At 48.7% G+C, this 24,675-nt stretch overlaps 1 protein-coding gene across 2 annotated transcripts in view; it reads left to right on the top strand.

Moving 5' to 3' along the window:
- The window catches only part of RGS9 (regulator of G protein signaling 9), a 72,762-nt gene that overhangs the window by 6,379 nt on the left and 41,708 nt on the right, over nucleotides 1-24,675 (top strand). For both annotated transcript variants that reach the window (XM_053569165.1, XM_053569164.1), the window contains exons 2-9: nucleotides 4,689-4,785; nucleotides 8,818-8,868; nucleotides 10,234-10,340; nucleotides 10,928-10,979; nucleotides 11,244-11,302; nucleotides 12,043-12,119; nucleotides 16,599-16,680; nucleotides 24,324-24,386. In XM_053569165.1, coding sequence (XP_053425140.1) covers nucleotides 4,689-4,785; nucleotides 8,818-8,868; nucleotides 10,234-10,340; nucleotides 10,928-10,979; nucleotides 11,244-11,302; nucleotides 12,043-12,119; nucleotides 16,599-16,680; nucleotides 24,324-24,386 — 588 coding nt within the window. The remainder of the gene's footprint in view (nucleotides 1-4,688; nucleotides 4,786-8,817; nucleotides 8,869-10,233; nucleotides 10,341-10,927; nucleotides 10,980-11,243; nucleotides 11,303-12,042; nucleotides 12,120-16,598; nucleotides 16,681-24,323; nucleotides 24,387-24,675) is intronic.

Below are 24,675 nucleotides of genomic sequence, written 5' to 3'. Positions count from 1 at the left end.
CTACAAAAATACAAACATTAGCCAGGTGTTGGGGCAGGCACCTGTAGTCCCAGCTACTTGGGAGGCTGAGGCAGGAGGATTGCTTGAGCCCAGAAGTTTGAGATTGCAGTGACCTATGATCATGCCACGGCACTCTAGCTAGGGTGACAGAGTGAGACTCTGTCTCAAAGAAAATACATATTTTTGGAATGAATGCAGCCTTTCATCTGGCAGCTAATGTGGGAAAGAGGTGTTTTGGGCCCTCAAATTAGGAAATCAGGGACTTCTTGGGGTACCATATAGATTGGAGGCCCATGGTTAGTTGAATATTCTGGAAAAAGCCAATGCACAGCTCCTAGGTCCCCTGGCCATCCCCAGGAGCAGTGGAGCCACCTCCCAGCACCGGTTTCCATAGCGGCCACACCATCTTGCATTTCTACCGACAGCGCACAAGTGTTGCCCCAACACTCCCCTGGGGTTGTCTCTTTGCTCCCCTCTCTGCTGCTGGCCCCATGCCTGACCTAGTGACCTGAGATGCTGCCAGGTCCTGACCCTGCAGCAGGGCAAGGACTTTGGATCCGAATGGAGCCTCCATGAGTAGTTTCTGGTTCAAAACAACTCTGTGAGCCGAGAAAGCATCTGTGCAGAGGATGCTCACAGTCAGCCTTGCACAGGGAGTACTGGGTCTGCCTGGGTCTTGCACGCTGGCTGAGTTACTGGCATTGTCCTTGAAGTGGCCTATGCTGTGCACCTGACTCAGCCTGTTTCTCAAGATTGTGGTTCAGCTGCAAATACTGGTTTGGGAGCAACGACTGAAATAGAAAATCCCATCCCTCCGTGTTGAGTTAGAACATCGTCCCACACTCCAAGGTGGGCTCCTAGCTTCAGGAGAAGGCTGCTTAGGTGGGAGGTGGTGGGTAGACCATTTCCATTCAGGGCTGCCTTGAATGATCCTTCACCTCTGATGTAGCTGTGTCAATCTCTCTCTTTTTTCTTAAAACCAAAAAAACCTCACATGTAATTTATGGTGGTAAAAGCATTTAACATGAGCTCTACCCTTTGAACGAAAGTTTAAGTGCACAATCAATACTGCTAACTTGAGGAACAGTGTTGTACAACAGATCTCTAGGACATACTCAGGCTGCTTACCTGAAACTTTATGCCCAATGACTGGCAACGCCCATTTTCCCCTTCCCCCTTCCCATACCATGGCAACCATCTTTGATTCTATGAACTTGCCTATTTTAGATGGTTCATGTGTGTGAAATTCTGATGACAGCCCTGCGGCTGGCTTATTTCACTTATCTTGCAGTCCTCTAGGTTTATCCACGTTGTTGCAGAATTTCCTTCTTTTCAAGGACCAAGTAATATTCCATTGTACACATATGTGATATTTTCTTTATCTGTTCATCTGTCTATGGACACAGAGGCTTTCCACATCTTGGCTAAGATGAACAGTGCTACGGTGAAACATAGGAGTGCACAGATGCTCTCCCAGATCCTCACTTCAATTCTTTGGGATATATACCCAGAAGTGGTATTGGAGGATTCTATGACAGTTCTAGTTTAAATTTTTTGGTGACCCTCCATCCTGGTTTCCATAGCGGCTGCACCATCTTGCATTTCTACCAACAGTGAACAAGGTTCCAGTTTCAATCTCTTCCCTTTCCTGCACGGAGAAGCCCCGGTCCTTCCCACACCCTGGTAGAGTGTAGCGTGGTTCTCACCATCTAGGAAATTCTGCACTCCCTCTTTGCACCTTCTGGGGATCATCTCTGCCAGTCTGCAATTGCTGGTTCCTAAATACTTGGTACACAGCACGGTGCTAAGCGCTTTCTATCCTTCATCTCCTTTAGTCCTCACAACATCTCTGTGATGGTGTAGATACTGTTGTAATCTCTACAGAGCAACAAGTCTTAGTGAAATTTAGCAGTTAACCTAAGGTCTTTAGCTTCTAAATTGGAGCAGGGATTGGGTCTGAGCTTTTTCTGCACTCAGATTTCTAGCTTGTGTGTTAGTTAACTTTTTATTTGCACATAATTTTCTCCCCACTCTCCAAGGTCTGGGAGTGTCTTTTACTCTATTAAACCCTCACTTAATACATGCTCACTAAAGACCTGTATTTGTTTGATTTGTTGAGGTGGGTTTCTACTACTAGGCACTCAACACAACTCTGCATGCAATATTTCAAAAATGCATTAATTGTATAAGTGGTAATCATTACTATCATGATTCTAACCGTAACAACTAACAATGTTCTCTCCTTATAAAGTACATATTTTTGTGCATACATAACATATCTCTCTCCTGGTAGAACATTTTTACACAATCATTTAATTAGATTCTAAGAGATCACAGCACCATATTAGTTGGTGGGGCACATAGTATCATGGTCCCCATTTTATGGTAGCAAAAGGAGATTCAGATGGATTGTGAGATGCCCAAGATCCTACGGTTAGTAGAGAAAAGAGATCCCATGGAGGCTGTGAGGACTTCTTTTCTCTGGACTGCAAGCACCTCCAAATTGTGAAAGGACTGTAAATTTCAGGGGGGTCCATATAGCATTGTTGAGTGCTATTTTATTAAATGACAGGAGAATAAGGAAGGTGTAAACAAGGTAGTTACATGGAGGCGATCAGGAAAATTGGTGAATCCTGGAGCAGCCTAATCCACCCTCCTCTTCCCAGTCCACTGTCTGGTTCCTACTCATCATTGTAAGATTCCCTTCAGGAGTCTTGCCCTCCTGGCAGGCTCTAGCCTCCATTGTGTACACATGACTCTGTGATGTGACACATTGTCCTTACACCAGGCAGTGAGCTCCTTGGCTTTCCAGAGTTGACCATGGCCGTACCTGGTTGTTGAATGACTGACTGATTATTGACAAGCTCATCTGGGGCAGAAGGGGTGGATGGTTTCCCTGTTAACAGGGGCTTTTCTGGGGAACATGAAGTTTGAAACCTCTGGACCTGAGGCTTTATCAATGTCAGTGGCAAATACTGAATGATGAGAGAAACCCCTGGATTTTCTTTTTAATAGTGTCAAACATCCAGTTGGTTTTATAATATCCTTCAACTGATTTTATTTCCATTTAATTTTTTTTTCAAGTAGAACATCGTTTTTTAACAGTACAAAGGAAAACAAATCGGAGCTGTGCTGGCGGCTGTCCCCCTGCAGCTCAGTCTTCCCTGAACGGTTTATCCATCCTGTTGGGCTTTAACTCTCTCTTTGATATTCAGCACTTTCTAATTCATATTTCTGACCTTGTCTCTTCTCACTGTGGGGCAGTCATTTCTGTCACCACCCTCACTGACCTACCTGGTCACTTGCAAATTCAGTTAATTTTTGCCCTTCCAGGGCTCGGCCCCTGCCCTCACTTATTTATTAACTCACACAATGGCTGTTTATTGATTTCTACCCACATTTCAGGCTCTTTCCTAGGCCTTGGGAATATGACAAGGAACCACAGACCTACCCTTAAAGAGCTTATTTTCTAGGAGCAAGGGTAGATACATGATAAACACTTTTCTAAATTGGCAAACTGTTTTGTATGTTAGAAGGCGAGTGTTCTAGAAAAAGTGAGCAGGGGGTCAGGAGGGCCAACAGTGGACTTCAGGTTGGAGCATTAAGCAGGATGGTCAGGGGGCCCTGTCAAGGCTATAAGGAGGAGAGCCACATAGATCTTTTGGAAGGACGCTTTCAGTCAGAAGGGACAGCCAGAGCATGGACCCTGAAGTAGGCTGGGAGTGTGCTTGTCATGGTCAGGGGCAGCAAGGCAGCCAACACAGCTGGATTGGAGGGAGCCCGTGGGGAGTGGTAGGAGAAGCATCCAGGAGGCAGGTTCCAACCAGGTAGACCAGTGGGGGCACTTTGTTGTTTACTCTGAATGCAAGGGGCCTTGTAACGAAGTTGCCAAGCAGTGGAGTGATACACAGTAGAGCCTGTGTGCGTTGACCACCCAAGGGGCTGTAACAAACAGGTCAACATATGGAGGTGGTCAACATAAGGAACTAGGCCTACTGTACTGATACGTACATGTAATGCATGTCTGGTCTGTGAGAATTAGGTCAACGTAAGGAGGTGGTCAGTGTAAGGAGGCAGTCAGCTACGGAGGTTATTACTATATTAGAAAATCACGGAAAGCCTCATCCAGCTGTTCTTTTGAGAATACACGGAGGGAGGGGCCCTGTCCTTTCTTCCTGGGGTGTTGCAATAACTTTGAATGGATCACCCACTTTTTTCCCTATCTCACCAAACTTCTTCACACCCCTAAACCTCTGTCCCAGAACAGCCCCTGGAAAAGCCATACTCCAGGAATGGCTTTCAAGTCCCACTGGATCTGGCATCCACCTGCTGGTCAGCATCAGCTCCCACTGTTTTCTGCCCCTCTCATGCCTTTTCTTGCATTGTTCTCTCACTTCCTGTCCAGCACAATCCTTTCTGTTATTCCCCATCATCTCTTAAAAGCCCTCCCCAAGTCTCCCAGGGAGAAGGACCCTCTTGGAGCCATCCCGCATGGGGAAGGGGTCAGTGTCTGCGGGGCACACACACAGTCCTGCATGCATTGTGGTTATTCAAGGCCCCTCTGGCTCCTCAGCAGGTCACAAGCCCCTGTCCCACCATCTTTGGATCCCTCTCAGTGCTGTGGGAAGGGCCTCAGCCAGCTTCTGAAATGGTTCCAGTCAGCCAGCTTCTCCCGCTCTGTCTTACAGATTGAAACACTCGTGAAGGACATGCAGAACCCGGAAACAGGGGTCCGGATGCAGAACCAGAGGGTCCTGGTCACCAGTGTCCCTCACGCCATGACAGGTGACGTATCTCGAGGCTTAGCCTTGGGCTGGAGCAGGCCCCACCAAGTGGAGTTTTATCAGAATACACCCACACCCCCTCATGTACACATCCTCTGTAGCTGCTTTCATGCTACGACGACAGAGTTAAACTATATAGCTGTGCAGAGACTGTGTTATGGCCCACAAAGCTGAAATGTTTACTATTTAGCCCTTATAAAATAAACTTGGTGATTCCTGAACCACACAATCTTCTCCCAATAAAAGAATCAGAAAGGAAAACCCCCCAAACTCAATAGGTCACGACTTGAAGCCGTTCCTCTCAGGAGGGCCTTTTTTGTTTGCTTGTTTTATTTAGCTTCAATGAAATCAGGTAGCAGGAAAAAAAAAAAATTGGCAGAAAAAAGTTGGCCTCTGTCTGCTCCTCTCCTTACCTTCTATTCATATCTGGGCCCTCCTTAGCCACCCAAGGGGATGGCGCCACTGTCTCCTTCTTGTGCCAGAGGCAGAGTGTCTGCAGAGTGCAATTTGGGGATATTGGCAGGAAGGGCAGGACTCTAAAAGGGGAGTACATTTTGGGTAATGTGTTGTCCTTGTTTTATGACCTTGGGTTTGCAGTTAAGAGTATGTTTCCTACCAAGGCACGTTGCCTGCAGCTTCCAAATGCAAGCCAGGGCCTCACCATTCTGCTGTGCTTGGTGTGAGCCTTTCCTTTCTACCCCAATCTGACCTGACTGCTGATTTTCCTCTCCAAGTCCCTGATTTTTGCAGAGCCACTCCAGCCAGCTGCCTCTCCTTCCCCTTTCTGACTGCTTGCAAGAGAGGGAGCCCCACTACAATGTACTGCTCAGGCTTCCTTGCATGCAAGCAACAGAAGATCCCTCTGGCTTGTTGGAGCAGAATGGGAATTAATTGGAATGCTATGGGGCAGCTCACAAAAGAAAAGGAAAGTGATGGGACAGGCTTGGGAAAAGCTGGGAACCAGAGTAGCTAGGAGCACCCAAGAGTTGGACTGAGAGGCAGATTCTTCAGGGTGCCTCTGCTCCGTATATCACAGAAGATGAAGCTGTAGCAATTCTTCTTGAAGGCATCCCTGCCCCCTGCCCCATCCTTGGCTCTGGTTGTCATTCATTCTGGCCTGAATTCTCTACAGGACTGGGAGGCCCTTCAAGAAGTGGTATCTAATCTCACTTACCTGGGTAACCCCAATGCTTAATACAACTGTGTTCATAAGGGATGGTTAATAGGTTATGGAATGCTTGCTTTATGGAGTCCCGGCTTGGCATTCTGCAAAGAACATTGGATGGAATTCTTCAGGTGACTTTTTCTTTCTTATTTCCTTCCTTCCTTCCTTCCTTCCTTCCTTCCTTCCTTCCTTCCTTCCTTCCTTCCTTCCTTCCTTCCTTCCTTCCTTCCTTCCTTCCTTCCTTCCTTCCTTCCTTCCTTCCTTCCTTCCTTCCTTCCTTCCTTCCTTCCTTCCTTCCTTCCTTCCTTCCTTCCTTCTTCCCTCCCTCCCTCTTTCTTTCTCTCTTCTCCCTACCTCCCTTCCTTCCTTGCTTCCTTTCCCTTTCTTTCTCTCTCTCCCTCCCTCCCTCCTTCTCTCTTCTCTTCTCTTTTCTTATAGTTTTCTTACTCTTTCCTAACTGGAGTACAATGGCTCAATCATAGCTCACTGCAACCTTGAACTCCTGGGCTCAAGCAATCTTCCTACTTCATCTCCCTACTAGCTGGAACTATAGGAGTGCACCACAACACCTGGCTAATTTTTCTTACTTTGGTAGAGACAGAGTCTCACTTTGTTGCCAAGTCTGGTCTTGAACTCCTGACTTCAAGCAGTCCTCCCATCCTGACCTCCCAAAGTGCTGGGATTACAGGCACGGCCACTGCACCAGGATTCAGGTGGCTTTTTCTAGTTGTGTGCCCCTATTCTCAGCTTTCTCATTTTTAAAGTGGGAATTGCAATCCTTGTCTAAGAGAATAATTCGAGGAATTCAGTGAGACTGCCATGCTGGTGTCAGCAGGCAGCAACTGAGGGCAGGTGGCCATGGCTGGCACCTTCCCATGCTGGGCCTGTTAGCACCCACAGTGAAGTTAAAGGTAGACATGACCATCCCGTTTTGGCAGCTGGGCCATGGAGAAGCAAAGAGGTTCTGCAACTTGTCATCACTCATTAAGCTTATTCATGAGTGAGCTTGGACGTGAGCCCAGAGGTGTGACCCCAGAGCCCACACTGCTGTCACTGTCAGTGTGCATGCGTCCCTGCTTCCCTGCGCCCCGTCCCTGGATTTAGGGGGAGCCACCCACTCTGCCACGTTTTCCCTTATTTCTGCTGCTTGAGCGAATTCCAGCACTGTAGAAACAGAACACGGGGAGAAGTGCTGGTCCGGCAGCATCAGCGCCTGTAATAGAAGCAAAATCTCCATCCAGTTCTCAGATGGCAGTTGACCTGGGCTTCCTGGGGACAAAGGTGGCTGACGTGGGAGCCTGAGCCACCTGCTGTGCTGTCAGCACAGACCACATGGGATGGATGCCGGTGGCACCATAATCTCATTTGGTCTATTTCGGGAAGCAGTCAAGCGGATGAGAAAACCGTCGGCTCGGGCTCCGTGGTGGAGAGAGCTCATCAGTCTGACATCTGTCTGGGTCTGTCTCTCTGTCTGCACACTGCCCCGTATCATTTGAAGAAAGACTTGTTATGGAAAGTCTCAATACCCAGTCATAGGATTTTAAACGGGATTTTAGATGAAGAATTTTGCCTCTGAAGAGCCAACTGGGGGATGCTAAGGGCAACAGAAAGAGAATCAGTTGAAAGCGATAAGATGTGCATGTGGGTGCTGGCAGAGGGAAGGGCTGGACTTTTGGGCCACAAGGGTGTGGATCTGAAGGGAAGAGCCATAGTTCTGAGAGCATGTGAGTGGCTGTTCGAGGAAACAAGGAAGGAAGGATCATTTTTGACTGTCCAGCTACTAGGATACAGACCGTGGGGTCTCCAACCCTAACCCTCTTTCTTGCCATGTTTTGTGGGCCAGTTCTCACCCAGGCAGGGACCCAGCTTGGCCTTTGGAAAGCAGGCTGAGGTTTCTGGAAAATGTGGTTGCTGGCGTTTACAAGATGGCATCTGAGTTGGGGTGATTGGTTCTAGGGCCCCTTATCTTCATCATAGTCCCTGTGATGCTGCCACCCTTCTCCTAAAAGGCACATTGTCTGCTTATGAGGGCAGAGTGCGCAGGCTGAGCAAGGGGCTCAGAGCTTCCATGGGGTCCTGCGGCAGCTCTGGGCTTGTTGGTAGAACTTGACTTGCCTTGGCCCCTAGATAACCTGAATCCTGACCTTGGTCCTGCCCACCTCTCCTCCTTCATTTTCATGCCAGCCTTCACCTTGTGTAATTCTCAAGACAGCCTCTAAGATTCACAGGGCCAAGGGCCAGAGTACAAATGGTATCTTTGTTCCATTGTCCAGAGTTACAAATCAACCTACAAAGTGTTTCTAAGATAGGTCTTGTCTTCCTATTTTTGACAGAAGTACCCTCACTAACGTGTGGAGGGCCAGGTTAGAATTGAGAATTTTCTGACTCCTTGGCGTTCTTCTAGGACTGAGGGGGGCAGGAGAGCCGGCCCCTGCCTGCAGCGTCTCCTCCTCGTCCCAGGCCTGGCTGTGTTTTACTCCTGTGTGTCCAGAGTCCCATAAACCAGCTGGCCTTGCGTCTGGTTTTGTTTTAAGTGTTTAGACTGAGTCTGTTTACTGTCCTGTTAATGAATGACAGTCCACCCACAAGTGATCGTGATGTGAAAGATAATAAGCACAACAAGGAAAGACTGAGTGTGCCTGGGTTTCAGGAAGCTGCAGATCGGCTGAGTCAGCATGCACAGGCCGAGTCACAGGCGGCAGAGTTTGAACTGAACACGGGGCGGGGAGGGGGAGAGTTCCCTGAAGGTCTTGGGCATAAGAGGGACAAGATCACAACTGAGCAGGGAGGACACCAGTCAGCAACAGCAGGAGGACTGGGGGGTGTCAGGAGGCCATGGCAATGACCAGAGACTTCTCTGTTTTGCAGGAAGTGACGTTCTGCAATGGATTGTTGAGAGGCTTTGGATCTCCAATGTGGGTGAGAGCTTGTCCCACACCCAGTCACTGAGGATGGCTGTGTGCTCATCACCATGGGGGAAACTGGGTGGAGGCTTGACCCATATCTCTGAGAAACTTACATTTTAATTGGAGAGACACAACTTTCCTGTGCGAATCAACCAGAATCAAGAACAAAAGAGAACAAAAGAGTTTTTTCATACAAATTATTGAGACCATGTAAATAACAGGGGCAATTGGGGAGGACCTAATTGAGAAAGACCTTTGGGAGGGGTGCTGCATACACATGAACTCGCAGATAGGATCAATGAGTGTGAGGTGGTGATGGGGAGCTCCGAGGGTCTAGCAAGAGTGATGGTGTTGGGATGGAGTGGATAGGAAATGGAAGGGCACCAGGCCAGTCACAGCTTCAGCTGGGCATGGAGGGCAATGGAGGGGTGGACGTGCACCTGACTTGAGTCCAAGTTTTGTCTGGGGTATAGGCTGTGGAAAGCCACAGGCAAGTTTTGAGCATGGCATGTGTGTGATCACCATGGTTAAGCTAGGATGTCTGGAAACAGTTGGAATGATGGATTGGAGCTGAAGGAACAACATGAGGAAAAAGGTTGTTGGTACAACGAGGCATGAAAACGGAGGGTCTGGTCTGTCACAGAGAAAGTGGGACTTGACAAAGGGGAGGAAGTCTTCCCACACCTCAGGCAGAGGTCAGGCTCTGGGGTGGGATGTGGGTTGGGTCCCTGCAGGACTGGAGGGATGTGATTCCCCTCCGAAGGGTGTAGAGACACCTGCTTTTGTGGGTGCCTCTGAGATAGAACCAGGAAAGTTTTGAGGCAGATTCAAAAACAAGGCTGTGCTTCCAAATAAACCAAATAGGGTGGGAATTCAAGCAATGTGGGAAGGAGAGGAAGGGCCTGGGCCTGGGGAAGGGGGGGAAGGGATAGAAGTTGATAAGTAAGCATGTGGCCCTCTCATTTTTTGAGCACGAAAATGTCTGTTGGTCTAATGGAAACATTTTTTCCTGATCCTGTGACCTCTTCCAGATCCACAGGGCCTAGAGAAGCTTTTCCAGGGCTTTCCCCACTGTTGCCCCCAACCCTGTGCAGCAGGCCACCTGTGGGACCTGTTATCTCTCGGATTCACTGACTCCTACTTAGACTTACAGAGCCATCATTTCTGTGGCCAGAACCAGGAACTCCTCCTTTGGTGTGTGTCCCAGTTGATACTAGTCCACAGCCAAGTTCAGGAGCCACTTTCCTCACTCCTCAGATGCAGCACTGTTAGGACAGGGACATCTCTCCCTGAGTTTGGGGTGCTGTGTGGGGCAAGGCACTGAGCTTCTGCCCTTGGCCCTGCTCTTCACATCTGTGTTTGAACTGCTTCTCCCTAGAGGCACAGAACTTGGGCAACTTCATTGTCAAGTACGGCTACATTTACCCCCTGCAAGACCCCAAGAATCTCATTCTTAAACCTGATAACAGCCTCTACCGTTTTCAGGTGAGTCTTGGCCTTGGGTGTTAATGTAGGATTGATTTCACTTGGAAAGAAACTGGGGCAGTGGCTTTTACCAGTAATCACAGTGTAGTGGGACGATAGCTTGAGCCCAGGAGTGTGAGGCTGCAGTGAGCTATAATCACATCACTGCCCTCCAGCCTGGTGACAGAGCAGAAAAAAAAAAAAAGTGGTTGGCTTCATATGTTAACAGATCAGGACTTTAGGAATGGTGGAGAGGGCTAAGGTTGTTTTATCTCTCTCTCTCTTTTTTAAGAGACAGAGTCACCCTCAGTAGAGTGCTGTGGCATCACAGCTCACAGCAACCTCCAGTTCTTGAGCTTAGGTGATTCTCTTGCCTCAGCCTCCCAAGCAGCTGGGACTACAGGTGCTCACCACAACACCCGGCTATTTTTTTTGTTGCAGTTTGGCTGGGGCTGGGTTTGAGCCCGCCACCCTCAGTATACGGGGCCGGTGCCCTACTCATTTGAGCCACAGGCACCGCCTGCAGTTTTATCTCTTTAGTGATGGGACCGGGGGTGCATGGGGTTGCAACCCAGTATTAAAGCATGGTTTCTCGTGTTTTTTTGCAGACACCCTATTTCTGGCCCACCCAGCAGTGGCCAGCTGAAGATACAGATTATGGTAAATACCCTGCCCCCATCTATGCCTTGGGTAGTGCTTTATGTGCTGCTGATTTACTTGCTGCGTTTTGGTGACATTTGTCTAGCTGTCATCATGACCTGTATGTCAGTTCACATCTGTACTGGGGGTATTCCAGGGGAAAGGACAGGGAGCACTGGGTGTTTTCCCTGCCACTCTGAGCATGGCAGCCTCCAGCACAGGGAGCTGCAGATGGGGGTTTTGAAACATGTTGATGATGGAAAATGTCACTACTTTCCTTTCCAGCCATCTATCTGGCCAAGCGAAATATCAAGAAGAAAGGGATTTTGGAAGAATATGAAAAGGTACAGAGGTGTTTTCAGATAGAGATTATTATAATTGAATAGAATGTAGTATTGAGATATTTTTTCTGTCTTCCCCACATAATTATATTACTATGCAACCTTATCATCCACCTACGCATCCATTTATCTATCCATCCATCTGTCCATCCATCCATTTATTTATTAGTTGTTTTGTGTTGTCCCGAAGCAAGGGACATATTGACTTAATCAATATGTATTATGATGGACCATCCTTTGTTAACAGATTTGAACATGAGTTTCTGGTGGGAAAATAATAGTACTGTTCAGACTTTTGTTTTAGGCTGGGTAAACCAGATTTTCCCCCAAACACCCTCTAAACCTCAAAAGGCTAGAATTTCTGGGTAGAGGGTAAAATCTTGCCGTGTTTTTATTCTTTACAGACATGTTTTTAGAAGGGCCAAAATCACATTGGTGTTAGGGCTTAATCTTTGTAGATTTGTGATATTGAATGTTGAGTTTACATATTCTTCCTCATCCCCGATTCTCTCTTCCTAATCAGATTGGGATATATTGATTTAAAAAAAAAATCAAAAAAATAAGACTTACTGTGAAATCATTGTGAGTGGACACTGTTGTGAAGTGGGGTCCACCGTTAAGCTGGGTCTGTCTGTGGTTGCGATGGACAGGGGGCATGTTCTTGTTGGCTCAGGGTTTTTTGCCCTGCAGCACATGGCATATGCCTTGGGGCTCACTATCCATATTCTGTTTTTCTTCTCCAGGAAAATTACAATTTCTTGAACCAGAAAATGAACTACAAGTGGGACTTCGTCATCATGCAGGCCAAAGAGCAGTACAAGTGAGTGAGAGGGTATCACACCTGTTCTCTGGTGGTCCCCCTTCCCTCCCTCCCTTCTTTGTTTCCTATAATTAAAATAAGCCTTTGTTGGACATTTATGTGCCAAACACTGGGCTGGGCATAGGGAATAAAAAGACAGGCTCATGGGTCAGGCAGATGAGTGAACAGGCCATGGTGCTGCCATGACAGGAGGGCCGTGTGGTGGAATTTGCAGTGGAGCTGTATGTAGAATGGCCCTAACATGGCTGCATAGGGGTGTCCAGGTGAGGGAGGGTGATGGTGGATGGATAGAGAGGAGAGGCATGGTGGGAGGAAGGGTGATCTAAGTGGATAGAACCAGAACCTGGAGCTGGGAGAGTGCCTACTGGGAGCTGTTCCTGTGGCTACAGCAGAGAGTACAAAGTGTGGACCTGATGGAAGTTAGCAAGATGCCAACTAGAGATGTAGACAAGAGCAGATCTTAAGAGGGCTTTGTGCTAAGGGCCCTGGGGAGCCACAGAAATATGCTTAAACAGGGGAGGGATAGATAGTAATTGGATTTGCATGTTAGAACCACCCACTGCTCACATTTGTCTGTTATGCATGTCAGAACTGGAGCTGAGCATCCCCTTGAGGCCTCTGCCTCGTCAGTGAGAGCCGGCTATACATATGGGGGACAGTGACTGGTGGGGAGAGTGTCTTCATCAGGATGAATTAGGTCGTCATAACCAACAGCCCTGAATTCTCAGGGGCTGGAAACCACCGAGATTCTGCTTTCCTGCTTGTGTTCCATGTCCACTGTGGCTCAGCTGGGGTCCTGAGATCCATCTGTGCTTTGGCTATTCCTGTAACAGGGGGAGGAAGAGCCTGTGTGGGTCAAAGTGACAACTGTCACTTGTGCTTATATCTCATAATGCAGGTCCTATGGTTATGCCCAACTCCAGAGGGTGGTGGGTGGGAAGGTACAATCCTACCATGTGCCCAAGAAGCAGAGGAGGAAGGAATATCTGGTGACCAGCACCAATGTGTATCAGAAGGGGCCATTCCCACTGGCCCAGCCTTATTCTCCCTCAGAAGGGCTGGATCTGGAAAGGTCTAGGCTTGCAGGTGTCTGGCTGGGCTGAGTGGTGGAGAGTGATTTTCTGGAGTGGCCAAGGAATTGGAGTAGTGATGAGAACTGTCCCAGGGGAGAGCCAGTCCAGGGGAAGTAAGGGGTCCGGTATATCCATAGAATTTAGACTCATGTGGAACATCAGTTGGAGAGCTGCCTCTGCTCATTAGCCCCTCTCGTGTTTCTGCCTGGGCATGTCTGGGCCAGAGCAACACGGCTATAACTTTCTAGTCTCTTGCCACTTATGTCTGTTAGTTTATAAGACTTCTTTTGGTGACTTCTTGGTTACTGTCTCATTTTATGTCAGTGTGGGAGAAATGCTTAGAGTAGTGGTTATCATCACCTCTCCCAGTGGGGAAACTGAGGCTTAGAGAGGTTAGAATCACTTGGCCAAGGTCACTAGGTGAGGTAGTGGCAGAGCTTGGTCAACATTATTGACCAAGTTTTAGTGCAGCAGTTTTGAGGTGCTATTGCGTTCCAGCACTGGCTGGGTCCCAGGGACACAGAGATGAGCAAGAGGTGTCCCTCTCTGCCAGCGTCTCCATTTCCCCCCCTGCCTTTCTGCTCTGAGCAGGACGGTCCCAGCAGCCCACAGGACCATGGACCCTGATATTTGCTTTCCAGGTGCTCTAGGAGTTCTCATGGCTCAGAGCTGTTCTCAGTGGTCCCACAGGCCCACCACCTGGCCACAGCCTCAGCTAGGATAAAGTTCTGTGCTGCCCAGATCACAGGACATTCCCCTCCTCCTTTCCTAGGTGCTTTGGGGTGAGCGGTTCCTCAGAGGCTCTCTCCTTCTGAGGTGCTGGCTTTCCAAGGCTAAACTCAGTCTGCCTCCAATTTCAGATTTAGGGCCTCATAAAATGATGCTGGCTATGTAAACTACATAGGCAGTCATTTTGTTACACTGAGCCCCTTCTTCTGAATTCCAGACTCAGCACCCAGCTCATGCTGAAGTCACACCTCTAACGGGTCCACGTTTCAATGCATCTTCCCCTCTCTCCAGCTTCTTCCTTCATTATTACCCACATCAATACAAGGAACGGCCATCCACCTCCATCTCCAGCCATACCCAATGTCCTGTTATCACCTCTGGCAAATCCCTTCCACTCAATAGGACTCCTGGCTGCCTCCATTATTCCCCTACCCTGATCAAACCAACCTCATTGTCAGCTGGCAGTGTCTGCCCAGCTGGCCTCTCTGCTCCCATTTTGCACCCATGTTTGAAACACAAATAGGATCATGAGACTACAATCTCTAAGCCAGGCGTCCTCAAACTTTTTAAACAGGGGGCCAATTCCCTGTCCCTCAGACTGTTGGAGGACCGGACTATAGTTTAAAAAAAAAAACTATGAACAAATTCCTATGCACACTGCACATATCTTATTTTGAAGTAAAAAAACAAAACAGGAACAAATACAATCACACCGTTTCATGTGGCCCGCGGGCCACAGTTTGAGGACGCCTGCTCTAAGCTATCAGAGAGAACGCCCATGCCCAGTGTTACTTCCTCAAGGAGGCTTTTCTAATAACTTGTTACTGCACTCAGGTCACCCCAAACTTAGTGACTCAAAACAACAATTATTTGGTATCTGTCATGATTTCCATAGGTGAGGAATTCAGGAAGGACTTGGCTGAGCAGCACTGATTCAGAATCTCTTGAGAGGTTACAGTCAGATGGCTGGAGCTGGGGACCCGGGGCAGGTGGGGGCTGGCTGGTGTCCTTTGCTCTCTACCAGGTCTAGCTTGAGCTTCCTCACAGTATGGTGGTAGTCAAATCTGAATGCTCTGAGGCCACCATACTGTGAGGTGGTTGGAGATTTCAAGAGCACATATTCCAGTGAGGAGGGTGACAACTATCCCACGTTTTATGGCCCAGCTTCAGGAATTACACAGGGCCGTGTCTGATATCTTATGTTGCTCGAAACCATCACAAAACCCCACCAGCTTCAAGGGGAGAGGACATAGACCCTCTGTCAGTGGAAAGAGTGTTAACGAATTATAAACATATTTAAAAACCACCGCAGAGGCCATCCCTGATTCTACATTATAGTGCCCCAAGGGCTTCCTTATAGCACAGATTGCAGTTTGCAATTCTGTATTGATTTTTTTTTTTTTTTGACTATTTGTATAATGTTCATTAGGTGCTCAAAGGCAGGACTAGGTCTGGTTCACCAGTAGACTCTTGGTGTTTGGAACATAGGAGAAGATCAATAAATGTGTAAATGAATGAATGATTAAGCAAATGCTTTTGCTAAAAAAAGTTCATAAAACGATGAGCTAAAGTAATTCCTTTTACTGGCTTTCTTTAGAGTCCACTTATCATGACTGTCCTCTGATAAAAGCAGAGCAAAGCTGGAAGGACCTTCAGGGTAAATTGGGTGCTGACTGTCTGTCTGAGGCTGTCCAGTATCACAGACACTCCGCAGTGCCTCAGGCAGACCATGGCCCCTGCTCCCGAAGACGTGGGCTGGTAGAAAATCCAGTTAGGTTGGCAAGGGGAAGTTCAAGCAACAGCGTTTCTATTTAATTTCCAGAGGAGGTTGTCAAAACACCCCACTGGAATGGCGCTGTTCGCCATCTGGGTCTCTGGGTGTTATTATGTTATTCACAGTACATTAACGGGGAGATAAATCCGCCAGCTCTGTCACGCAGAGGGCGTGTGCGTCATCCCACACTGCCTGGGAAAACAAGCATTAAGGAGTGTGCGCAGGTCGCCGTGGAAATGGTGCAGAATGAGGCTGTGGTGTGACAATTAGCGTAACCTTGTTACGTCAGCATCACTCCTACCCAGAAAGAGACCGGAGGAGACTGAGGGCTAAGAGAGAAAGTGAATAACGTTTACAGTGGCAACATGGCATGAACTCTTTGGAGTAAGAGAATGGAACTGACAGGTAGGGAGAAAAGAGGATGTCCCAAGGCCAGCATCTTCCCCAACTAGTTCGCCAAGACAGGGAAAAGTTAAAAAGCCAGGTGGTCAGATGTCGGCCCAGAAGGTCTTCCGCGCTCTTCTCCAGTGGGAGAAGCTGATCTCGTCCCAGAGCCAGCCATGGCAGCACAGTGCGGGCGGGGAGCTGCACCCCTGGCATAAGCCACACTTCTGTCACTTGCTGCCCGTGTGGCCCTGGCAGGGCCCGCAGCTCCTCTTTCTTTCAGTTCCCTGAGCTGAGATTTGAGAAAAGTTCACTGGGAGGATAAAATTGGGTTAAAGGAGTTACTACAGGTGAAAGTAGCCAGGGCGGTGCCTGGCTCATCATGTGACGTCACTGTTTGCTGTGTTTGTTGTTTTACAACATGTGTTGGGAGAACGATCCAGGTCACCAGGAATGGGGTTGTCGCTCATCAAAGATGCAAAGGATTCCTGGCCGTAAACACAGCTTTTGGCTTTTCAGGGCTGGAAAGGAGAGGACCAAAGCAGACAGGTACGCCCTGGACTGCCAGGAGAAGGCATACTGGCTGGTGCACCGATGCCCGGTGAGTACCCCCTCCAGGGCTTCCTGCCCCTCCTGTGCTCACCTTCCCTGGGTGCCAGTGGGTGCATCTCCCTCTGGGCCTGGGATTGGCTTGGCAGAAGCAGCTGTTTGTGCCTGTTGGCTGGAAGAGGAAGTGTGCTGTCTGGGTGAGGTCCACTCCCTGCTGGTGTTAGGAAGGGAAGAACCCAAATGAATTTGAGTTTTATGAGGGCTGGGCTTTTTTTTTTTTTTTTGTCCAGGAGTTGCCATACTTGGGAAAGGAATGTAAACAGTGGTTACAGCACCAGACATATACACCGAGGCTGGCGGGTTCAAACCCAGCCTGGGCCAGCTAAGCAACAATGACAACTGCAACAAAAAAAAGAACCGGGCATTGTGGTGGGTGCCTGTAGTCCCAGATACTGGGGAGGCTGAGGCAGGAGAATCGCTTAAGCCCAAGAGTTTGAGGTTGCTGTGAGCTGTGATGCCATGGCACTCTACCCAGGGTAACATAGTGAGACTCTGTCTCAAAAAAAAAAAAAAAAAAGAAAGAAAAAAAAGCTAGAACATAGGCTCCAAAAGCAGCAAAATAGATAGAATGCTGTGAGGACAGAAATGGCACTGCCAGCTGCAAGGTGTCCTCGGTGTGTCCTGCTTCCTCTCCTCTGTGCCCCCGGATTCAGCCCCAGCAGCTGAGATGGGAGGAGGGGAAGGGATAGGTGTGCACGGAGCTTCTTGTCACTGTAGCATGTTGTGTCTCTGGCTTTGGACTGTCGAGGTCACAGTTGCTGTGTGACTAGGCCCTGCTTATTGCTGGGGAGTGGTGACTTACGCCCCAGCAAGGAGAAGCAGGTTCTGCCTACCACCTACTGCAGTTTACTGCCTCAGTTTCCTCCTGTGTCAGACCCGTGTGAGGCCTGCAGTTCAGGGGAGGTGGGAGAGTGTGACAGAGTCCAGAAACTGAAGAGATCAAAGTAAATATTCTTCCTCTTCATGCCTTAGTCTCCTTGCCTGCCCTGTACCAGAAATTCTGAGAACCAGAAAGTGAGTTTACAGATTTTGGAACTCCCAAGCCTATCAGATGCGACTGTTTTGCTTATTTTCTTTCTGCATTCAAAACAGATTATTGTAAGGTCCACCTGCAGGGGCGAGGGTTTGGGTGCGGTTGCTGAGGCTGAGGTCCAGGGGTTGACCCCAAGTAGCTTGTGTGGTTTCTCTTTGCTGCACAGCCCCTCCTCCTCTAGAGAAAGGAGTCTGCACATTCCTGACTCCGGGTCGTGGGGGATGGATGACAGAGCACAGGGCTCTGGTGACAATCACACACCTCCTGGTTGGTGGCTTAGGAGTGAGAGCTTTGTATGAGAAGGGAACCGCACACCACTAGTGTGTTCCAGAAGCAGCTCCTTGGTGAGGATAAGGGAAGATGGTGGATCTGCCATATTTGGCAAGATGCCCTGTGCCCGGTGGCACCGTGTCTGAGGGAGGGAACCTGCTCCTTGCAAGGAGGAGAATGGCTCCCATATTATCCCATGGATAGACCCCATGGTATGGGAATGTCAGTGTGACCACAGCCCCTGCAGAGAGCGACCTAGGCTGGCTGTGCACTTGATCTACCCAGGGTCTGTATCCTCCCCTCTGTTCTGGCAACCAGCAGTTCTAAAGGGAAGAAGGTGTAAAACATTATCATTTAGGCACTCCCTGGTTCTGCTAGGGGAATCTCTCAGCCCCCCGAGGAAACTGGCTGAATGGCTCTTCCCAGCATGATACAGAAGTACAGGAGGATGAGGATATGTCTCTACAGCACCCTGCCCCCACTCTGCCTGCCATTCTCCCCTCCCCCATCTCCACCAACATGACCATCATCTCACCTCCCATCATCACCTCCCTAGCCCCTCCCCCACCTACCTCCCCTCTCTCCCTTCCTGCATTACCTCCACCACTTCCATTGTCATCGTCATTGTTGTGACCATCTCCATCATCATCCCAGCAGACCTGAATTGAGAACTCACGGTGTTCTGGGTGCTGTGCTAAGCATTCTGCACTCACTGTCTTGCTAATCCTCATAGCCCTGTGTGGGAGGTGGTGTTATTGTTCCCATTTTACTGATGAGCAAGTGAAAGCTCAGGGACACTGCTAATGTGCCCACAGTTACACAGCTAGTGCGTGCCAGAGGGTCTGAGTCCACACTCTGCTGACCTCAAACCCTCCCTTTCGGCCCCTGTGCTGCCCTTTTGCTGCTCATGAAGTGTCACGTGAAGTCTTAATGCTGTTCAGCCCTTGGCCATTAGAATATTACCTGGGTCACTGCTGCTCTGAGAAACTTAACTCCTGGGTTCAAATGTGCCTGGTCGCTGTTCACAGCACTGGGCACCCAAGTTCAGGATGAGACTTTGCTGGACTCAGAGGAGTCCTGAAACTCCTAGAACACAAAACTGTTCTTCACGTCTAGTCTCTCTCACAGCTGCTCCCTAAGTCAAAGCCAGAACAGTAGCCCAAGGGCTGGCGGGACAGTGCCGGGCCCTGCTCTCTCCGACCTTCTTAGATTGTTCCTTGCTGTCTCTCGTTGTTCTGTCTGAAGAGCATCTCAGCCTAGAAACTGAACAATCTGATTGATGGGCCCAGGAATCCAGGGGCTCACAGACTGTCAGATGGTCTCCAGGAGATGCAAACAAACTGTCAGTGTAGTGGGAAGAAAGCCAGCCAAGGCAAACAAAGCATTTGGCTCTGTGGACTGACTGTAACCAACTGTCGTAGAGAGAGACGTGGCCTGTTGTGACTGCGCCAACTGGTTCATTTGTCTGTGTGCTGATCTGTGAAGTCTTTGGTGGGCCCTGACTCCATGCCAGGTAAGGGCTTAGGAGTTGGGCATAAGATACTGGTGGGAGTCACCGTGCACTGTCGTGTGCCTGTGTCAGGTCTCGGCACACCTGTTGACGTGCTGTGGGGTAGGGATGCTCATGGTGCCTGTTCTTCAGATGGAGAAATCAAGGCTCAGAGAGGTTCTGAGGCTGCCCAGTGCTGGGAGAGGAAGCCACATCTCTTTGTCAGCAAAGCCTGATAAGATAATGCATAAGGACCATGAATGGTCCCTCTCTCAGCTCACGGAGCTCAGAGCCCAAACTGCTGAGACACTGGAGGCAGCCCTCTTCCTGAGTGGGGACCCACTGGTGGAAGGGGCTCAGTGAGGAGGTATTGATTTAGGGAGCAGGGAAGGAGTGCTGACAGATGCCTTGCAGGATGTCATCACGGGCAGAGGCCAAGGTCAGACGTGCCTGGTGATTGTCGAGTGAGAGATCTGCACTGCATTCTCATCCAGAGCTCAGATGCCACTTGTGGCTCAGCATCCTGTGATGAAGGAAAATGATCACCAAAATGAATCAAAGGACACATCCGAGCATGATGCAGGCTCCAGTTTTGTAATCAGACAAAAGGAGAAGTAGCTCTTTTGCAGGGGTGTCCAACCTGTGGCCCGTGGGCCAAGTGCAGATTATTTGAGTACTGCTTTGCCTGTCTGTGGTGTTGGATCAAAAAGTATGCATGGACCTGTTCTTTTGCTCGTTGGTGTATTTACAGTGTGGCCCAAGACAGCTCCTATTCTTTCAATGTTCGGCAGAGAAGAAAAAAGTCTGGACACTTGTGCCTGAGTTTAGATTGCCATTTGGGGGGTCTTCCCTGCCTTTTTGCTGTGGCATCTGTGGGCTCATGCCTCTGAAGGATATAGTCCACGGTCAAGGCCTAGTCTTGTGGACACAGACTATTTTCTGGCAGTCTGTGCTGTAACGCAAGTGGTCATTTGTCCAAATATCAAGCTAAATGGCTCTTGTTTCAACCACATGTGCAGATGCTTGGCAGACAAGGAGATAGCTGCCCTCCATGTCTGTTGAAATTGGGTTAAATGGAGATATATCTAACATGGTGTAACACCAGGAAGCTATTAAGATATGTTCAAAGCCATTCATCGACCTAGGAAAATGGTCTGCCACATAATGTTATAACAAAAGCAGGCTGGAATGTTCCCTATACTCTGGTCCAAGTTTTTAGACATTTAACATGTATTTTGGAAATGGCGAGTGCCAGGCAATGGGAGTATTTGCATTACCCTGAGGAGCTTCCTACAGTCTGGTAGAGAGACAAAGACTAACACTGTTATGCCAATAAATGAGTCATCACAGAATGCCACGGCAGCTTGTAGGTGGCCCTGTGTCAGGTGGAGGGTCGGGGAGCACCTCTCCATGGAGAGTGATTGTCAAACCAAGATCTGTTTGGAGCAGACCTCCTGAACTCTTTAACCTAAAATCAACTCCCCATTTCAGGCTCATTTCTTTCTTTTTCTTTCTCCTGGTTTATTTAATCAAACAGTTTAGTGTTTTTCTTACTGTTTTCTGTCTCATGCATCTAAAGGGTCTGATCCTTTTGAGATGAGAGTCAAGATATGAGAAGTATCTCAGAACTAGAGAAGGGATAGGAGGGATGCAGGAGAGTGTCACCAAGAAATGTCCACCACGCTGGCCCTGTAATGGGTGCTAATTCCTGAGAATGTCACCTCCCCACCATGCAGTTGTCATGAGCACAGAAGATCCTTTCCTAACCCGAATGATGAGGCACAGTGCAAATTGCCTCTTTGTCTTACACCCAAGGGATGTTGTTGGGTCATCATACCCTGGTGTTCGCAGCTCCTCTGGTTGGTGAAGGGAAGCTTGCACATCCTGGAGAGCTTCCTGCGTGTGGCACCAGCGGCAGAAAGCGTCTGCGTGCCTCCCTATCTGCTGGCAGCACACCGCAGGCACATCAGTTGCCCTCATTTCCTGCGAGTCAGCTCTGGGTTATTTTCCTTCGAACCCTCTCTTGTGTGCCAGAAACTGCGTCAGTAGTGGCTCCCGTGACTGTCATGGTGGATCAAAAACTTTACGCCACCTGATGGATGAATGAATGAATGGAACTTGGAAGTCTTCCAAAACAGCAGAGGCAGAAAGCAGCCCCTGGGGGAGTTTTGACAGCAACTGGGATGGGACACAGCTTAATCAGGAGCAACTAAGGCCGCTGGGTCCTCTGCCCACAGAGGTGTTGAGAGGAGGCAGGAACCCAGGCAATGGGCAGCCAGAGGAATATGTCAGGCTGTTCCCTAGGGCTGGTGGGGAAAGCTGGGGGTCATGGAGGGCTGGAACTGGGCAGGCCGGCAGAGTAATAAAGCATAGTAGGTAACTACAGGTCTGAGAGTTCAAAGTCACATGATCTGGGCAGCGGAGGGCACTCCAGTGCCCATCTCAGTTGTGCAGGTGCACTGCTGAGCACCGGGGCAGGCAAATTTATGTCTGAGCACGGAGCAAGTTCAGAGGAAAGCACTGACCCCGCCCCATGCTAGGTTAGAGCCACTGGGGGCTGGCTTGGATCTCCATGTTGTCCCTTGAAGGCACCTGTAATTTGCCACTTGTGGGACTAATTGCTGAGTGGTGCCTCCCCATGAGACTGGCACCTCCATGTGACTGCTGGGAGTATCTGTCTCAGTAGCAGTGGTCCCAGGGCATGTTCACCAAAGTGCCCCAAGGCTGAGCATGTCCAGCACACAGGAAGTGCCTCGTATCTGTCGATTGAGGGCTGCTTGTGACTAGGGTAATGAGGGCCTCTCCCTTCCCTGTCGTCTTCCCTACTTTTTGTTGCCTTCCTTTTTCTCTTCCCTGCCTACTATTCACCTCCATGCTGGGCAAATAAAATTCAGGGTGTCTAGTTAAACTTGAATTTCAGATAAATTCAAGCTACAACATAACTCTTATAAAATATATATTATATATATTTTAGTATACATATACAATTAAACAGAAAAATACCAGGGCACAAATTATCTGCTGTTTATCTGAAATTAACTGTATATTCTATATTTTATCTGGCAACCCCATCTCAGAACTAAAAGTATCTCTGATCCCAGTAAGGAGAGAGCCCTGTTGCTTCCCAATTCTCTGCATCAGTATGGTCTGCCTGGTTCATCACTGGTGCTGAGCATTTGGTGGATGTTGGCACTAAACCTGCATAGAGGGGCATGAAAGACTCAGTTGTTGGCCCCACTGTGTCAAGGAGTTGAGAGAGACCAAGAAAGATTTTCTGGAGAGATGGCTTACCTGGTGAAGAAGGGAGCTGACAAAAATTGCAGACCCAGCTTTGGGCCACACCTTTATGTATGTAATTGTAAAATGAATATGATCCCTTGCTCAGTAATAACTACCCTCTGTTGGGAGCTTTGTACTCTGTCTCATTAAGTCTTCACAAGAACCTGCCAGGTAGGAGGCATCATCTGTTTCTTAGATGGGTCAGAGAGTGCAGAGAGAAGTGGCTTCTAAAATCTTTTGTATAGCTGGAAAGTTGTAGAATCAGAAATAGAATCTAGAGGTGCCTGACTCTCCCAAGATACTGCTCTATTCCATCTCTTTCCCCATTCAGCTCAAGACAGAAACCACAGTGTGGGGAAGGAGCACTAGGGAGGAGTCAGGAGTTCCATATATCAGTTCCAGTCAACTCTTTTTGGGCTTTGGTGTTACACATCCACCCACTCAACACCCACCTATGCATCCATCCACCATGCATCCATTCATGCATCCATTCACCCATCCATGCATTCATCTATTCATCCACCCACTCTGCACATCCACCCACTCAACACCCACCTATGCATCCATCCACCATGCATCCATCCATGCATCCATTCATCCATCCATCCATTCATCTATTCATCCATCTATCCATCCATCCATCCATCCATCCATCCATCCATCCATCCATCCATCCACCCACCCATCCATCCATTTATCCATCTATCCATCCATCTATCCATACATCCATGCATGCATCCATCCATCCATCTCTGCATGCATTCATCCATCCATCCATTCATCTATTCACCCATCCATCCATCCACCCACCCATCCATCCATCCATCTATCCATCTATCCATCCATCCATGCATCCATCCATCCATCCATCTATCCCTGCATGCATCCATCCATCCATCCATTCATCTATTCATCCATCCATCAATCCATGCATGCATGCATGCATCCATCCATCCACCTACCCATCCATCCATCTATCCATCTATCCGTGCATCCATCCATCCATCCATGCCTCCATTCATCTATCCATGCATCCATCCATTCATCTATGCATCCATCCATCCATCCATCTATCTACCCACCCATCCATCCATCTACCCACCCATCCATCCATCCACCCACCCATCCATCCATTTATCCATCTATCCATCCATCTATCCATCCATCCATGCATCCATCCATCCATCCATGCCTCCATTCATCTATCCATGCATGCATCCATCCATCCATCCATGCCTCCATTCTTCTGTCCATCCATCCCACTATGGTGCTAAGGATGCCATCTATCTGTCCATCCATCCAACCTACTACCTGCCCATCTATCCATCCATCCATCCACCCACCCACTATAGTGGATACTAGGGAAGCTATAGGAGCAGAGCAGACCCCATGAAGCTCACCAGCTCACTTGGAGAGTTTACACATCCTCAGAGTTCCGTGTGGACTAGGCCAAAAAACCTTGGTGCAATCTAAGAATTGGCAGCTTGGCCAAGGCCCAAAGTTATTCAGAACCTGGAGACTCACTGTGTAGTGATCCTTATGATTTTTAAAAAATTCTTTTCAGCCAGGAATGCACAATGTGCTGGACTATGGCCTGGACCGAGTGACTGATCCGAATGAAGTTAAGGTAAACCAGGTATGTCTCTGATGCACCCTTTGGGTAGGGCTTATGTCAGGTGCCGAGGCTGGGAAAGTATCTGCAAGTCTGCTCATGTCTGTTAGGGAAATGATTTCCTTCTTTTGAGATGCCAGAGAGAGGAAGGACTATGGGCTCTGTGGAATCAGAGTCAGGAGAGAGGGGAGGCCTTGGCAAGGGTCCTGCATAAGAGAGGTTACAGCTGGAGAGAGACCACAGGATGCTGGGCAGAGCATGTAGGATCGAGGTTGTTGGTTTTCAGACTTTTCTGAGTCACTTC

Source organism: Nycticebus coucang, chromosome 18 (genome assembly GCF_027406575.1).
Source record: "Nycticebus coucang isolate mNycCou1 chromosome 18, mNycCou1.pri, whole genome shotgun sequence".
Classification (NCBI taxonomy): domain Eukaryota; kingdom Metazoa; phylum Chordata; class Mammalia; order Primates; family Lorisidae; genus Nycticebus; species Nycticebus coucang.
This window is presented reverse-complemented; position numbering and strand designations above follow the sequence as displayed.